Source organism: Haliotis cracherodii, unplaced genomic scaffold (assembly GCF_022045235.1).
Source record: "Haliotis cracherodii isolate W230 unplaced genomic scaffold, xgHalCrac1.p SCAF_9, whole genome shotgun sequence".
Taxonomy (NCBI): Eukaryota; Metazoa; Mollusca; class Gastropoda; order Lepetellida; family Haliotidae; genus Haliotis; species Haliotis cracherodii.
In genome coordinates, this window is record NW_027266343.1 from 40,770,653 (window position 1) to 40,787,515 (window position 16,863).

A 16,863-nucleotide genomic window follows, 5' to 3' on the forward strand; every position below is an offset into this window, starting at 1 on the left:
CGGGATCGGGTGGTCAGGCTCGCTGACTAGGTTGATACATGTCATCGATCCCAATTGTGTGGATCGATGCTCATGGTGTCAATCACTGGATTGTCTGGTCCAGACTCGATTATTTTACAGACCTTCTGTAATATGGCTGGAATGTTGCTGAGTGAGGCGTTATATAACAAACAAACAAAAAAAGTAAATAAAGAAGTTGTTATCCATAAATTGTGTCTACTTTGTCATCTGTCAACTTCTTAGTTTCTTGAAATTGGGCTGTGTACAACTCACTGAAGTCAAACAAGACCCTACTCTGTGCATGAACTTTGTGCACCATTGACATTGAAGAAGTGTGTAGAAGAGAGACCCCCAGGCTAAGGCACAAGTTACACACTGTCAAGCAAGTAACAATGCTGTTTGTACGATATAACCTTAGTGTTGATTGGTCAGAATATATTCATCACTGGTTTCACCCTTGCCAGGATCTTGCCTGATGTGTCAGTTAGAAAAAGCGACTGCAATGCAATGTGGCTTTATGTTCACAACAGTAGAAACTAACCCTTTTGGTCCACTAGTCCTTATGATGAAAACATAAAACCCTTAAAAATGGCAAATTTCTACTAGTCCTTATGATACCTTAACTATTGGGAAGTTTGGCAAGGACTACAGGACTAGTGTCAATTTCATTGTTGATGGAGGAACACCTGTGATACCTGTGAAGCTGTGTTTGTTTGTTTGTTTGTTGTTAAAAGCCGCACTCAGCAATATTCCATCTATATGACAGTGGTCTGTAATAATCAAATCTGGTCCAGACAATCCGGTGATTGACATGATGAGCATTGATCCACACAGTTGGGATACAATGACATGCATCAACCAAGTCAGCGAGCCTGACCACACGATCCCATTAGTCGCCTTATATGACAAGCATGGGTACTGAAGACCTTTCAGTGGTAGAAACTAACAGTTTTAGTCCACTAGTCCTTTTAATGATAAGTTTGATAACATATAACAAAACCCTTTAAAAGGGCAAATTTCAGCGTTAGAAATTGGCACCAGTCCTGTAGTCCTTGCCAAACTGCCCAATAGTTAAGGTATCATAAGGGCTAGTAGAAAATTGCCATTTTTAAGGGTTTTGCTATATGTTATCACTGCTGAAAGTTTATTTGTCATCTATCATTATTAGGAGCAGGGTTCAAAATTCTGTGTGAAAGTCAAGAGGTCCTTGAACATATATATATATACTTTTCAAGGGGTCATTGACTTTCATCAAGGTTAGTAGGAAATATTTTGTGGGCTCTCAGATTAATTTACTACAGCCAATAACTTTCAAGGACCCCAGGTATGTGTGTACTATGTACAGTGTTTTCTCAATAAACATGGTCAGATGGTTTACATACTCACTCACTCACTCACTCACTCACTCACTCACTCACTCACTCACTCACTCACTCACTCACTCACTCACTCACTCACTCACTCACTCACTCACTCACTCACTCACTCACTCACTATGACTACAGGGATGCAACTTAACCAGAAACATGTATAAGTGACCAGTGAAGATCTGGGGTAGAATAGGTCTTCAGCAGCCCATGCTTGTTGTTAGGGCCGACTATCGGGATTGGGTGGTCAGGCCCACTGACTTGGTTGATGCATGTCATCGTATCCAAATTGTGTGGGTCGATGCTAGTGATGTCAATCACTGGATTGTCTGGTCTAGGCTCGATTAGGCACAGACTGCGGTCATATAGCTGGAATATTGCAAAGTGCTGCGTTAAACAACAAACAAACAAACAAACAACAAACATGTATGAGTTCAACTAATGATAACATGAAAGGATGCCACCTTTACCTCCCCTAAAGTCTGGAGTTCTACTGGCCCTTAGGATACCTCTAACATAAGACTGACTGACTCTGGCAGTGGGCTAGTGCCAAAAATCTTGGACCTGTAACATGATCTGAGCCACCAGATATATAGATAACCAGCGCCAGATGAAAGTAGATCCAACTGCTGTAATAAGACTAATATACCACTACTGCCAACAGCTCACTTGTGCATGCATGCACTGTGAAGTATTTGTATCCTTTGAGTTGTATCATTTATTTTCCCATGTTCTGTGCCATTCAAAAATAAGCCTATCGGTATGCCATGTATACTGAGTATGCTAATTATGCTAATTATTTACCTTGTGCACCATGTTTGCAATTAATGAATTATGCACATATTTCAACTGTATTCAAATTTTGACTAAATTAGGAGTTTCATTTGTTATCAAAGAACTTAAGTTTTCAAATTTTTCAAATTACTATGTATCAAATAATCAATTCGACCCACAGATGGCAATGTTTATTATATTCATTAATTGCAAATTCACAAGTAAATGTATTTTTTTTGTCAGCAGTCATTTTTTCAATGCCATCTGTAACCATGGTAACCATGGTAACCATGGCAACATATGCCTGCATGGCTGGTAGAGTGTGGGATTAAGAAAGAAACAAATATAAACCATTGGTACATAGATTGATTATGAATACAATATTCATGTCGTCTTGTCGAATACAACACACAAAATGTATATTTGCAACTCTGCAAATTTGGATATTTAAACAAGAAAACGATGTACTTTCGTACTTTTTTTTAACTTATGATAATGCTTTTCAAGTTACCATGGTTATCAGACTATTGGTTCTTCAATAATTTCTAATAGGGTTCAGTGTTAACGCATTCATTGCTACAGTCTTGTGCATTGATTGACACTGCACGAAGAAGACACTCACAGCAAGTAGGGGTTCTCATAGTATGTCCTTGTTTTGTTAAAATACTTCTCCGTAACCATGGTAACTAATGTTACTATTTTTCATTATTGATCATTTCCAGCTCACAAATAAAACAGCATATCTCTTGCTTTGCAAGAAAAGGCCCTGTTGTTACTTTAATTTATTAAGATTGTTTCATAATGTCCAGTGTTAAAGTTTGAAAGTAAGCATGAACAGTCAAAAGGTGTCCTTGGTATGGCATGCTGTTAACCCCTTTACTGTCAAACACTTCTCTGTAGAACATCAGCGTTAGAAATTGGCGCTGGTCCTGTAGTCCTTCCCAAACAGCGCAATAGGTATGGTATCATAAGGACGAGTAGAAATTCGCCATTTTTAATGGTTTTGCTATATGTTATCATTTTGTAGACTAGTGGACCCAAAATGTTATAATAGTTTCTACCTCTGGAACATGCATTTGCAGGTGCGCTATAACAAATTACATACATGTATGCACATGTCCAATGCTGAGCACACAATAGAAATATGTATCTCACCCAGCATGGGGAATGAATACAGAGTGGAGATAGAATGTGATAAGTCAGCAGTTGGGGAATATGGGGGTTGGGGGGTGCTAATGTATTTGATAGCTTGCCAGGTCCTGTACAGTTCAGGATTAATGACAGCTCACCTACCCCATGTGATATGGCTGATGAGTGATTGTACCTATGTAGCTCTGAAATGTGTATTCAGACCAGACCATTTTTTATAGTGTGATGGCGAATGTTGATTTACAGTTAGCAGTTGTCAACCTATATTGCTTGGTCATGTTATTAAACTAGTCTGCGTTAGGTGAACTAGTGGTTTATAGTGTGGTCATCAAGCATGGTGTACAGGGGATCTCTTCTGCTTGAAATATTTAACAGGACCTTAAGTTGGTCCTGGTTTAAAACTACCTTTTTCGCAAAGATATTATGCTTGTTTGTTTGTTGTTTAATGCCGCACTCAGCAATATTCCAGCTATATGACGGAGGTCTGTAAATAATCGAGTCTGGACCAGACAATCCAATGATTGACATCATAAGCATCGATCTATGCAATGGGATACGTTCACATCCATCAACCAAGTCAGCGAGCCTGACCACACGATCCTGTTAGTCGCCTTTTACGGAAAGCATGGTTGAGAAGACCTAATCTACACAGCAATCAGGACATAAACAGTTATAAGTCTAAAAGTGGGACTTTGCAGAAAAGGACTCCAAATGATTGATGCCATGTATCTCTCTAATAAATATGAGTTAAAGCTTATGAATTGTTATTTTGTGGTCCTAAGATACTGTAGTTTTGAAATACAATGAGAAGTCAAAATGTGAGTTTTCACCCATAAGGTCCTTTTTCTCATGGTGGGTCACATGTGATGGACGAAATATTTCCAGCGCTGTCTATGTTAGAGTCAGTTAGACTATAGAGTTGTGATAGTCCCAGTGCTACAACAATGCATGGAACAGGGCCCAGTTGACAGTAGGGCTGGGATGATACACTAACTGTGCCTTCCGATACGTATCATGATAACTTATTCACGATCCGATACATATCATGATACCTTGTTCACGATCCGATACGTATCATGATACCTTGTTCACAATCCGATACATATCATGATACCTTGTTCACAATCCGATACATATCATGATACCTTGTTCACAATCCGATACATATCATGATACCTTGTTCACGATCCGATACATATCATGATACCTTGTTCACGATCCGATACATATCATGATACCTTGTTCACAATCCGATACATATCATGATACCTTGTTCACAATCCGATACATATCATGATACCTTGTTCACAATCCGATACATATCATGATACCTTGTTCACGATCCGATACATATCATGATACCTTGTTCACAATCCGATACATATCATGATACCTTGTTCACAATCCGATACATATCATGATACCTTGTTCACGATCCGATACGTATCATGATACCTTGTTCACGATCCGATACGTATCATGATACCTTGTTGTTCCCCGCCGCGTGAAAGCACGAAACGGGGGATATAGTATTCACGAGCGTCCGTCCGTACGTCCCACCTGTTTGTTGCCGCGATATCTCAAGAACTAATCGCTGGATTGGCTTCATATTTAGAACTATAGTGTATATACAGACACCGCAGACACCAGTCGGTTTTGGTGACCTTGACCTCATTTTCAAGGTCACAGCAGGCAAATCTGCTTTTGGAGTTGGAAAACGGTGTTGCCGTGATATCTCAAGAACTAAACACTGGATTGTTTTCATATTTGGAACTATGGTGTATATACAGACACCGCAGACACCAGTCGGTTTTGGTGACCTTGACCTCATTTTCAAGGTCACAGCAGGCAAATCTGCTTTGGAGTTGGAAAACGGTGTTGCCGCGATATATCAAGAACTAAACACTGGATTGTCTTCATATTTGGAACTATGATGTATATACAGACTCCGCAGACACCAGTCGGTTTTGGTGACCTTGACCCCATTTTCAAGGTCACAGCAGGCAAATCTGCTTTTGGAATTGGAAAACGGTGTTGCCGTGATATCTCAAGAACTAAACACTGGATTGTTTTCATATTTGGAACTATGATGTATATACAGACTCCGCAGACACCAGTCGGTTTTGGTGACCTTGACCCCATTTTCAAGGTCACAGCAGGCAAATCTGCTTTTGGAGTTGGAAAACGGTGTTGCCGCGATATCTCAAGAACCAATTGCAGGATTGTCTTCATATTTGGAACTATGGTGTATATACAGACTCCGCAGACACCAGTCGGTTTTGGTGACCTTGACCCCATTTTCAAGGTCACAGCAGGCAAATCTGCTTTTGGAATTGGAAAACGGTGTTGCCACGATATCTCAAGAACTAATCGCTGGATTGTCTTCATATTTGGTACTATGGTGTATATACAGGCGGGGGACATTTCGTCACTTTGTGACAAAAACTTGTTCACGATCTGATACGTATCATGATACCTTGTTCACGATCCTTTACGAATCATGATACCTTGTTCATGATCCGATACGTATCATGATACCTTGTTCACGATCCGATACGTATCACAATACCTTGTTAACAATCCGATATGTATCATGATACCTTGTTCACGATCCGATACGTATCATGATACCTTGTTCATGATAAAAAAAAGTATCATGATACCTTGTTCACGATCCTATACGTATCATGATACCTTGTTCATGATCCGATACGTATCATGATACCTTTTTCACGATCTTATACGTATCATGATACCTTGTTCACGATCCGATATGTATCACGATGCCTTTTTCACGATCCGATACATATCACGATGCCTTTTTAACGATCCGATACATATCATGATACCTTGTTCACGATCCGATACGTATCACAATACCTTTTTCATGATCCGATACATATCACAATACCTTTTTCACGATCCGATACGTATCACGATACCTTTTTCAAGATCCAATACATATCACGATGCCTTTTTCACGATCCGATACATATCAGGATATCTTTTTCACGATCCGATACATATCACGATGCCTTTTTCACGATCCGATACATATCACGATGCTTGTATGTGCTCTTATCTGTGGTGCGAAAGCCATCTTTTTCATAGACATGATGGCCAATTGATGAAAATATTACTTTTTCACAACTAATTAGTGCTTGGTGTAACAGCCATTAAAATAAACATTTAAGCTATGAATCAATATTTTTTTACTTTGTGTGTGACTGTGATTGATACTTGTATCGAGAAGTAAAATATCCCACCACTAGTATCTGCAGCAGGAACAAGATTGTCACCCTTTTGTTAGCCTTGCTCCAAGGCTGTACAGAAAGATAAGTCCATGAATGTGTAGTAATTCTATCCTCCTAATAGGCAAGTCTAGATATGTGGACAGTCTTAGGACTCAGTATCATTTGGGGACAAGTTGTTCTTATAATTTACATAATCTAGAAATTATGATTTTAAATTAATAAATATTGCCTTAGAGACTTGTGCAAGTCTACCCCTTTGTGTGCTTAGGAAAGTAGTACAGACAGGCATAGCTTCCAGATCTGTAACTAATATAGTATTTGTCACTGAAACCCCTCTGTAAGACGTGAACAATCAACCAAAGATGGCTATTGGAATTAGGAAGGTAATACCTTTTTGTGAGACCTCATATGATGGCTTGATAGCCTACATTATATACCGTATTTCCTCTATTAGATGCCTGGGTGTCTATTAATTCATGGGGGGGCATGGGTGGCCCAGTCGTCTAAGGCTCCGCGATTCGCTGTTCAGAGTTGCGTCCCTTGTGCACGCCTAGAAACCTATGGTTGTGGGTTCGAATCCCGGTTCGCCCCAATTATGTTTCTAGGTTTGTCAGCACCATACCCGTGCTCGTGGGTTTCAGCGAAGTGGTAAACGTCTGAGACCTGCATCACTTCGGGCTTTCCTCCCACATTAAGCTGACACGCCGTGATATAACTGGAATACTGTTAAAAGCGGTGTTAAACCCAACTCACTCACTCACTCACTCACTCACTATTAATTCATGCAAGCCATTGGCACAGCATCTAGTCTGGTCAATGCTGGAAACTTACCTTAGCAAATCCCAAATTCTTGGCCTGGCTTCTTTTTTTTTTGACAGATCTATGAGTATGACCTGACTTCAATTAGAGGCCGATTTTATTGGAGACCTTGTACATAGTAAAGAGGAAATACAGTATTCTGTTTAAGTGTTTCACCGATGGTGTGTCATTGTGTGGCGTCACTTCTTAGTGTCCCTTGTTTGATGATGTGTAAAATATCACTGCCTCACTTGTTCTTGAGTTCCATTAAAGTTGTCCACATTCAAGTTCCTTCCTATGATTTTTGGGGTTAAAATTTCCATTATCAGATATAATGCTTGGATGTTTTGAAAAAAAACCTCAAGGCCAAAGGTAATGCTTATTTCCTGTAACCATAGAAATCCAACCATTTCAACAATGACATTGAATTTTTATCACATCTGTAACCATGGCAACTATCTCTTGAGGAAAACTCTAAAAAATAAACTACAAATGTATGGGGAATAATAATACAAACAATACATGTAATACAAATGTAATAAACTTCTACCTCTCATCATGAAAGTTGACTTTTCAAAAAGCCTGGAATTTTCATTAATTTCAAATAAACATGAATAAACTGATTTTTTAATCATGTTGATCAGACATAAATCAATCAGTAGACCATGATGACAGAATGTTCAGTTTTCAAGCCAAGCAACATATTGCAGTCACTGAAAGGGCTTTTGTAACATTTCATATGTGGAGAAAAATAAGTTAATGTTATTCATATACCTGTGGCTACTAGAATGACAAGCCTACTACTTACAATTTGCTGGTATTGTTAACACATACGTCAGCAGAGACCCACAATATGCAAAGCCAACAAATTGTATCAGGCTTAAAGGCGATCGATATGTTTAATATGCTATCTTGTGTAGACTTCCTACCATTATCATGATTATGCTTGTACTGTTACTGGGTGGACTAGCGCCTAGTCCCTGAAATAGAGTTATCTATACAATGGTATAAGGATAGATGTAACTAACTCCATTAGGGAACCCTTGTGTTTCAAGTCTCTTGATTTCAGGCTGAGATATAGGTATAGGCTGCTGGAGCTGAGATGGGATGGGTATAGGCTGCTGGAGCTGAGATGGGATGGGTGTAGGCTGATAGAGCTGAGATGGGATGGGTATAGGCTGCTGGAGCTGAGATGGGATGGGTGTAGGCTGATAGAGCTGAGATGGGATGGGTAAAGGCTGCTGGAGCTGAGATGGGATGGGTATAGGCTGCTGGAGCTGAGATGGGATGGGTATAGGCTGATAGAGCTGAGATGGGATGGGTATAGGCTGCTGGAGCTGAGATGGGATGGGTGTAGGCTGATAGAGCTGAGATGGGATGGGTAAAGGCTGCTGGAGCTGAGATGGGATGGGTATAGGCTGCTGGAGCTGAGATGGGGTGGGTATAGGCTTCTGGAGCTGAGATGGGATGGGTATAAGCTGCTGGAGCTGAGATGGGTATAGGCTGCTGGAGCTGAGAAGGGATGGGTATAGGCTTCTGGAGCTGAGATGGGATGGGTATAAGCTGCTGGAGCTGAGATATAGGTATAGGCTGCTGGAGCTGAGATGGGGTGGGTATAAGCTGCTGGAGCTGAGATGGGATGGCTAAAGGCTGTTGGAGCTGAGAAGGGGATGTGTATAGGCTGCTGGAGCTGAGAAGGGATGGGTATAAGCTGCTGGAGCTGAGATATAGGTATAGGCTGCTGGAGCTGAGATGGGGTGGGTATAAGCTGCTGGAGCTGAGATATAGGTATAGGCTTCTGGAGCTGAGATGGGATGGCTAAAGGCTGTTGGAGCTGAGAAGGGGATGTGTATAGGCTGCTGGAGCTGAGAAGGGATGGGTATAGGCTGCTGGAACTGAGATGGGATGGGTGTAGGCTGCTGGAGCTGAGATGGGGTGGGTGAAGGCTGCTGGAGCTGAGATGGGTATAGGCTGCTGGAGCTGAGAAGGGATGGGTAAAGGCTGCTGGAGCTGAGATGGGATGAGTATAGGCTGCTGGAACTGAGATGGGATGGGTATAGGCTGCTGGAGCTGAGATGGGGTGGGTGAAGGCTGCTGGAGCTGAGATGGGTATAGGCTGCTGGAGCTGAGAAGGGATGGGTATAGGCTTCTGGAGCTGAGATGGGATGGGTAAAGGCTGCTGGAGCTGAGAAGGGATGGGTATAGGCTGCTGGAGCTGAGATGGGATGGGTATAGGCTGCTGGAGCTGAGATGGGGTGGGTGAAGGCTGCTGGAGCTGAGATGGGTATAGGCTGCTGGAGCTGAGAAGGGATGTGTATAGGCTGCTGGAGCTGAGAAGGGATGGGTATAGGCTGCTGGAGCTGAGATGGGGTGGGTGAAGGCTGCTGGAGCTGAGATGGGTATAGGCTGCAGGAGCTGAGATGGGGTGGGTGAAGGCTGCTGGAGCTGAGATGGGTATAGGCTGCTGTAGCTGAGATGGGATGGGCAAAGGCTGCTGGAGCTGGGATGGGATGGGTATAAGCTGCTGGAGCTGAGATGGGTATAAGCTGCTGGAGCTGAGATGGGTATAGGCTGCTGGAGCTGAAATGGGCAAAGGCTGCTTGAGCTGAGATGGGGTGGGTAAAGGCTGCTGGAGCTGAGATGGGATGGGTATAGGCTGCCGGAGCTGAGATGGGATGGGTATAGGCTGCTGGAGCTGAGATGGGATGAGTAAAAGCTGCTGCAGCTGAGATGGGATGGGTATAGGCTGCTGGAGCTGAGATGGGTATAGGCTGCTGGAGCTGAGATGGGATGGGTAAAGGCTGCTGGAGCTGAGATTGAGTTTAGTATAGGCTGCTGGAGCTGAGATGGGTATAGGCTGCTTGAGCTGAGATGGGATGGGTAAAGGCTGCTGGAACTGAGATTGAGTTTAGTATAAGCTGCTGGAGCTGAGATGGGGTGGGTAAAGGCTGCTGGAGCTGAGATGGGGTGGGTATAGGCTGCTGGATTTGAGATTGAGTTTAGTAAAGGCTGCTGGAACTGAGATTGAGTATAGTATAGGCTGCTGCTGAGATGGGATGGGTAAAGGCTGCTGGATTTGAGATTGAGTTTAGTAAAGGCTGCTGGAACTGAGATGGAGTTTAGTAAAGGCTGCTGGAGCTGAGATTGGGTTTAGTAAAGGCTGCTGGAGCTGAGATTGGGTTTAGTAAAGGCTGCTGGAGCTGAGATTGGGTTTAGTAAAGGCTGCTGAAGCTGAGATTGGGATGTGGCAAGCTTTCATTTTGTGTTCCCCATGTTCCCCAACATTTTGGACCCCATGCACTTCGCTCAGATGCAAAGGCAATAGTGATTGGCTGCTTTGGTGAATTTCTTCACATCAACCAATCAGTTAAGGTTTTTTTTATAGCAGGCTCAACTCCCTCGCAAAAGAAACAACAGTTTTGGGTGCTAGTATGTCTTTTTAAATATAACTAAATTTAGTTAAAGTGATTTTGAAGGTCAAACTCGACATCAATGAAATGGTTTTATCGCAAACAACACAACTTGACATTGCTACTCGTGAAGGTCGGGCTTGGAATTGGTTTTCAGCAACCCATGGAAGTATACCCTAGGAAGCAGCAACTAACACTGACTTGGTTGATTGCGTAAATCAATGCTCGTGTCAATCACTGGATTGTCTGGTCCAGACTCAGTTATGTACCATCTTTACAGACCACTGTCATTTTGCTGGAATATTGCTGAGTGTGGCATTAAACAACTAGCAAACAAAAACAAACAATCAAGAGGTTGATGCAAAATCAGCGTTACAAATTGGCACTTGTCCTGTAGTCCTTACGAAACTGCCCAATAGTAAAGATATCCTAAGGACTAGTAGAATTTGGCCCATTTTAAGGGTTTGGCTATATGTTATCATTATTTATAAGGACTAGTGGACAAAAACTGTTAGTTTCTAACCCTGAAAATACAGCCTGGCATCATGTTTACTTCCTGACACAGTTCCACACAGGCTGGGCTCCTCTCTAGGACAGAGGAGAACCTGCACAATCAGTGCAATAGGTGTCCGGTTGAATGTTCAGACGGATGTAGACAGCTTGTGTAGCAAAAAAAGGAACATCAATAAACATTCAGCACAGAATAGGAAAAGTGAGATAAGATTACAATGTGGTGTTTGTTGAATGAATAAGTCATCAGAGGTCCTTGTGCTGCTATTATCAGTTGCTGGGGGAATAGTGTTGAGGTTCAGTAATGTGTTTTCTATAGTGTGAGGCTGCATGTTTCACAGATGGTGCATGATGTTGCAGGCACTACCGGCGAGTGATTCTGAAGGGGCTCAACAAAGACTTGAAGGACGAGCTGAGATATGTGTCGGAGGTGATCGAAGACAACCCCAAGAACTATCAAGTCTGGTGAGGATTGGTGGAAAAATACTTACTTGTGTGCAATCTCATTAAAATCAGATCTTAGTTCTCGCTACCACTAAACAAAGATTTGAGAACATCCCATTACGGGTCAGGTCAGACCGACCTTGCGCGAACTCTGACTGACCAATGGAATGACCAATCAGAAGGCAGCTTTCCCGTGCTTTCCGGCACTAATTTCAAATTGGCGACTATGCTTCGAAACATATTTTGACAAATGCCAATTACAAATTTGAAACCTAAACAAAAGAACATTCTGGAATGGCTAATAGATGGTCTAGATTGTATGGATTCTGTCGTTTAACCCGTAACTATCATTCACAATACCCCGTGTTAAAGTTTTAGAAATCACATTCCGACTGTCACTTTCATGAGCGACGCTCTGATTGGTCGGATGAAAGGTCGTGCTGACGTGACCCCTAATGAGATGTCTCTTTGTTTAGCGGTAGCAAGAACTAAGGTCTGATTTGAATGAGATTGACTTGTGTGCAGATTTATGTAGAGTTGTTTTGGTCTTTGAAGAAACATGTAGAAGCATGCAATGTACACATTAACGATTACACATGACACATCATATGGTAGGACCACAATTTATCATCAATTTATCAACTGACTTCCACAGGAAATAACGTTTGATCTTACCCAATCAATATTGAATCCAGTGCTTTGCAGACCATTGTGATGTCATCAGTTATCATGACATCACAATCAAATGACATCACCACTGAAGGTGGTTACCTGTCTTTTTTACACTAGTGGTTAAAGCATTAGCTCATCACACTGAAGGCCCAGGTTCAGTTCCTCACATGGGTACAATGTGTGAAGCCCATCTCTGGTGTCCCCCGCCGTGATATTGCTGGAATATTGCTAAAAGCGGCGTAAAACCATACTCAATCACTCATTTCAACTTGTAAAAGGTGACATTACTACAGATTTGATTTATAAATATGATAGATAATTCATCCAGTTGTATTGAATGTATGTAAAAGTGTTCGAATAATTTGATATAGGCACCACCGCCGGGTGTTGATTGAGTGGTCCCGAGACTCGGGTCAGGAACTTCACTTCACAGAGAAGATCTTGAGGGAAGACGCCAAGAACTACCACGCTTGGCAGCACAGGTATGTTGGCGGCAGGGGGAATACTTCCAGACAAGTTAAACCATAAACTTGGGGAAGCATTGTTCCAGTGTCTGACTGATTCAGCTTAGAGAGATCAATAACCACCCTCTGTGAACATGATACATACTCACAGACAAAAGAAAAGCCATTACCATACTTGTTGGTTGATATCACTGACAGAAACTAACATGTTTAGTCCATTAGTCCTTATATAACATATAGCTAAACCCTTAAAGTTAAACATGGAAAATTTCTAATGGTCCTTATGATGGCAAGGACTAGGTCCTATTTCTAATGTGTAATATATGTAGTTCCTCAAATTCAAGAGAGATTAGATTGGTTAGATGCACAAACAAACATACTCGTGTTGCGTGAACTGACGCTCGTGAACGCCTCACATGTGATGTCATAGATCCATGACTTGAGATGCACCGTTTGTCTCGTGCACGATTAGCGTGTCAAGTTTGGAAATCATGTGCAGCATATCGTGATAAAAATCAAGACACTGTGGTTACTTGACTGACTGTTAGTTTTGTCATCAAGTGGTACTCATTGGAAACATCTCTTCTTAACGTACATACTTCTCTATGTTTCTAGTCACAGGTGTTAAGGGGGGCACGGGTGGCCCAGTCGTCTAAGGCGCCGCGATTCACTGTGCAGAGTTGCGCCCCTGAGCATGCCAGAAACCTATGATTGTGGGTTCGAATCCCGGTTTGCCCCGATTATGTTTCTAGGTTTATCAGTACCATACCCGTGCTCGTGGGTTTCACCGAAGTGGTAAATGTCTGAGACCTGCATCACTTCGGGCTTTCCTCCCACATTAAGCTGACACGCCGTGATATAACTGGAACACTGTTAAAAGCGGCGTTAAACCCAACTCACTCACTCACAGGTGATAAGTCCCACTTCAGGCCAACACTGACACTAGGCGATGATAGGAAGAACTGGATAGGATTATCTAAACATACTGATATTCATGGAATTTGGGAATTTTGAAATGTTATCTTCTTCTCTTGCTATCTCTTTCCTGGTGGGCGTGGCCTCAATGTTTTCCTTGTGTTGTTTGTCGTTTATAAACCAAAAACATGAACTCAATGCTGGTGTAGTCGGTTTCATTTTTATTCCACCAATCATTAACATGGACTCTGATTGTGGAGTACTGTAATTCCTTGTGTATAACACATACCTCCAAGAAATACAGGCACTTATTTCCTAGTGGGATAGAATGTCCGAGTTCATAAAAATCGTATGTGACTTATGTGCACTAGTGCAAATATCATATCTCACGCACCAATGTATTGTTTCATCGGAACGGCATTGACGATGTCATTTGAATTTGATTGTGATGTAAGTCGGAATGATGTCATTCTAGAAATGACGTAGATGAAAACTGGTAACGTCATTCGACAAGTTGTGGTTTTCTTGGACAGCGGTAGCTATCATTGCATTTTTCTAAAGGAAAGCTCAAAAGGATTAAGAAATAATGGGTAATAAAGAAATTATTGCACTCATGTGTGTGTCATACTGATTTTACAAAACTTGCGTAAGAATTCACGTATTACCCTCGCTATCGCTTGGGAAATACAAGAAATCTGACACTTGTTTAGTTAAATCAGTATGACACACATGCTCGTATAATAATGTGTGTAGTGCATATCATACAGGAACACATTACTGCTTGCATATAACACTGGAAATAGCATGACAAGAAAGCGGTAGTGATATTTAACTGTTTGGTAATAAGAACATTTTAGAGAATTTCTGTCTTTTTGTTTTTGATCCATTTAATCATGTTATTCAAAAAAATATATTAAATATTGCATATATTCATTTCCGGGAAATTGTTTGTGAACTGATCGGCAGATCGCAAAAACTAACTGTCATCTGCGGCGACCCCACTCAGGTGACTTTATTATTACCCTGATATGAACCTGAGTTGATAATTATCACATATCATGAATGAAATAACTTAACTCAAAATATGTCATAGCTGTTGTTATTTGATTATTTAAAGTCACTATTTTACTGTCCAATTAGCAACGCTGCAGGCTAGTTTAAAGTTAAGTGACTTCTGATTGGTTCGTCTCACGTTGTCACTCATAAGACTGTTCCCTATGCTAAAACTAACTGGTCATACACCAAAGTTCTAGACTGAAGATTATTTTTTTATTTTTGATACATATATTAAAAGCAACTGAAATAGCATGAAGTGTGGATATTTCTTCCTGGTGCGATAGTAGTCTCAGATTCAATTTCTTCCGATCATTGCGGCCAAGTTTTCTTGAGATATAATTATGGGTATATTTACTTGAATCATCAGTAGACACTACAGCTGACTGCTATTTCTGGGTACACACAAAATCATTCATATTAATATTAACTTCTATATGTAGAAAATGCCTAGCATAAGACGAAAAAACAAATACAGTTATGAATAATCATGTCTTGTAAATCTTTCATTGCCAAATTTTCTTAATTTACATTGAAATTTTGCCAAAATTTCTAATGTCCTGATCACTTAAGTCAAGTCTGAGCTGAAGTGAAACAAAGAGTGCACTTTGAAAACTAGATAGCATTTTTACCAGAAACTTGTACCCTAGAATACATTGGTGCCTATTATACCCGAGACAATAGCTACCAGTCTGTCCAAGTTTTATAGAACGATTTCTGGTCAACTTTTGTAATGTTTTGTAAAATATTTTTGTGTACAACTGATTGCTATTTCTGCCTTATATTGTAGACATTATGCACACTATATTCCTTGTCTTTGTCGGGTAGCCTTGTGGTTAATGCGTTAGCTCATCACGCCGAAGACCCGGGTTCGATTCCCGACATGGGTACAATGTGTGAAGCCCATTTCTGGTGTCCCCCTGCCATGATATTGCTGGAATATTGCTAAAAGTGGCATAAAACCTCACTCACTCACTCACTCACTCACTCACTCACTCACTCACTCACTCACTCACTCACTCACTCACTCACTCACTCACTCACTCACTCACTCACTCACTCACTCACTCACTCACTCACTCACTCACTCGCTCACTCACTCACTCACTTGTCTTTGATGGCTGATACAAGAGACTGGGGGCTTTTTTATTCAGTGAATTGATGTTTTGTGGTTTGGTGATCGTTACGTGCACGTGTATTTCAGGCAGTGGGTGATTCAGGAGTTTGGCCTCTGGGACAAGGAGCTGGACTATGTGGACAAGCTGTTGAAGGATGACCTCCGCAACAACTCCGCCTGGAACCAGCGCTACTTCGTCATCAAGAACACCACTGGCTTCACTGACACTGTCACAGAGAAGGAAGTCAGGTAGGGGCGCTACTGTGTTGTGGAGATGGTGAGGTGAAATTGGATTTAACATCGTGTCCAAGATTATTGCACTTATATAGCAGTTCATGTTAATGGTATCTCAGTGAGCTAGCACTATAAATCGGCATCAGTCTGGACTAGTACAAGCAGCCACACACACACACACACACGTGCTTGCACGTTGCTATATAAGTGCAATAATCTTAGACGTGACGTTAAACCCCATTTCACCTCACCTCGTCTGATAGCATCGAGCTTTGCTCATGCTCTCATGGTTTGGCTGGTAAAACTTGAATTTCCATTGGTCACTATGATATAGCTGAAATATTGCTCACAAAATTCATGCACTGTTAGCCGAACATTAAGTAGTCTGAATATTCTTATCATATATTAACAAAAAATACTTTTCAGAAGCCAGGATTAACTGTGTGATGTACATGTGGACTTGATTTTGTGTAAAAAAAAAGAATGAGATCAAATGTGTGAAAAATAATCACAGGACTGATAATGGGTAGAATGGTCTAAGGGAGATAACTCAGGTTTGCAATGGGTGTGCAGGAATATTTGGTATGAAGAAACATGAACGAAATTGAATGAAAACATCTTGGTATAATTTCATAGAAATAATTAAACGTTACCTGAGGAGTTAAATTTGTCCAGCATACGTCGTGCCTATACTGCTCAACC

General features: G+C 41.3%; 1 protein-coding gene across 1 annotated transcript in view; it reads left to right on the forward strand.

Annotated features, from left to right (window-relative positions):
• LOC139452189 (protein farnesyltransferase/geranylgeranyltransferase type-1 subunit alpha-like) overlaps nucleotides 1-16,863 on the forward strand; it is a 41,164-nt gene that overhangs the window by 15,250 nt on the left and 9,051 nt on the right. The window contains exons 3-5 of the mRNA XM_071233558.1: nucleotides 11,623-11,727; nucleotides 12,750-12,860; nucleotides 16,015-16,176. Of these exons, the coding sequence (XP_071089659.1) occupies nucleotides 11,623-11,727; nucleotides 12,750-12,860; nucleotides 16,015-16,176 (378 nt within the window). The remainder of the gene's footprint in view (nucleotides 1-11,622; nucleotides 11,728-12,749; nucleotides 12,861-16,014; nucleotides 16,177-16,863) is intronic.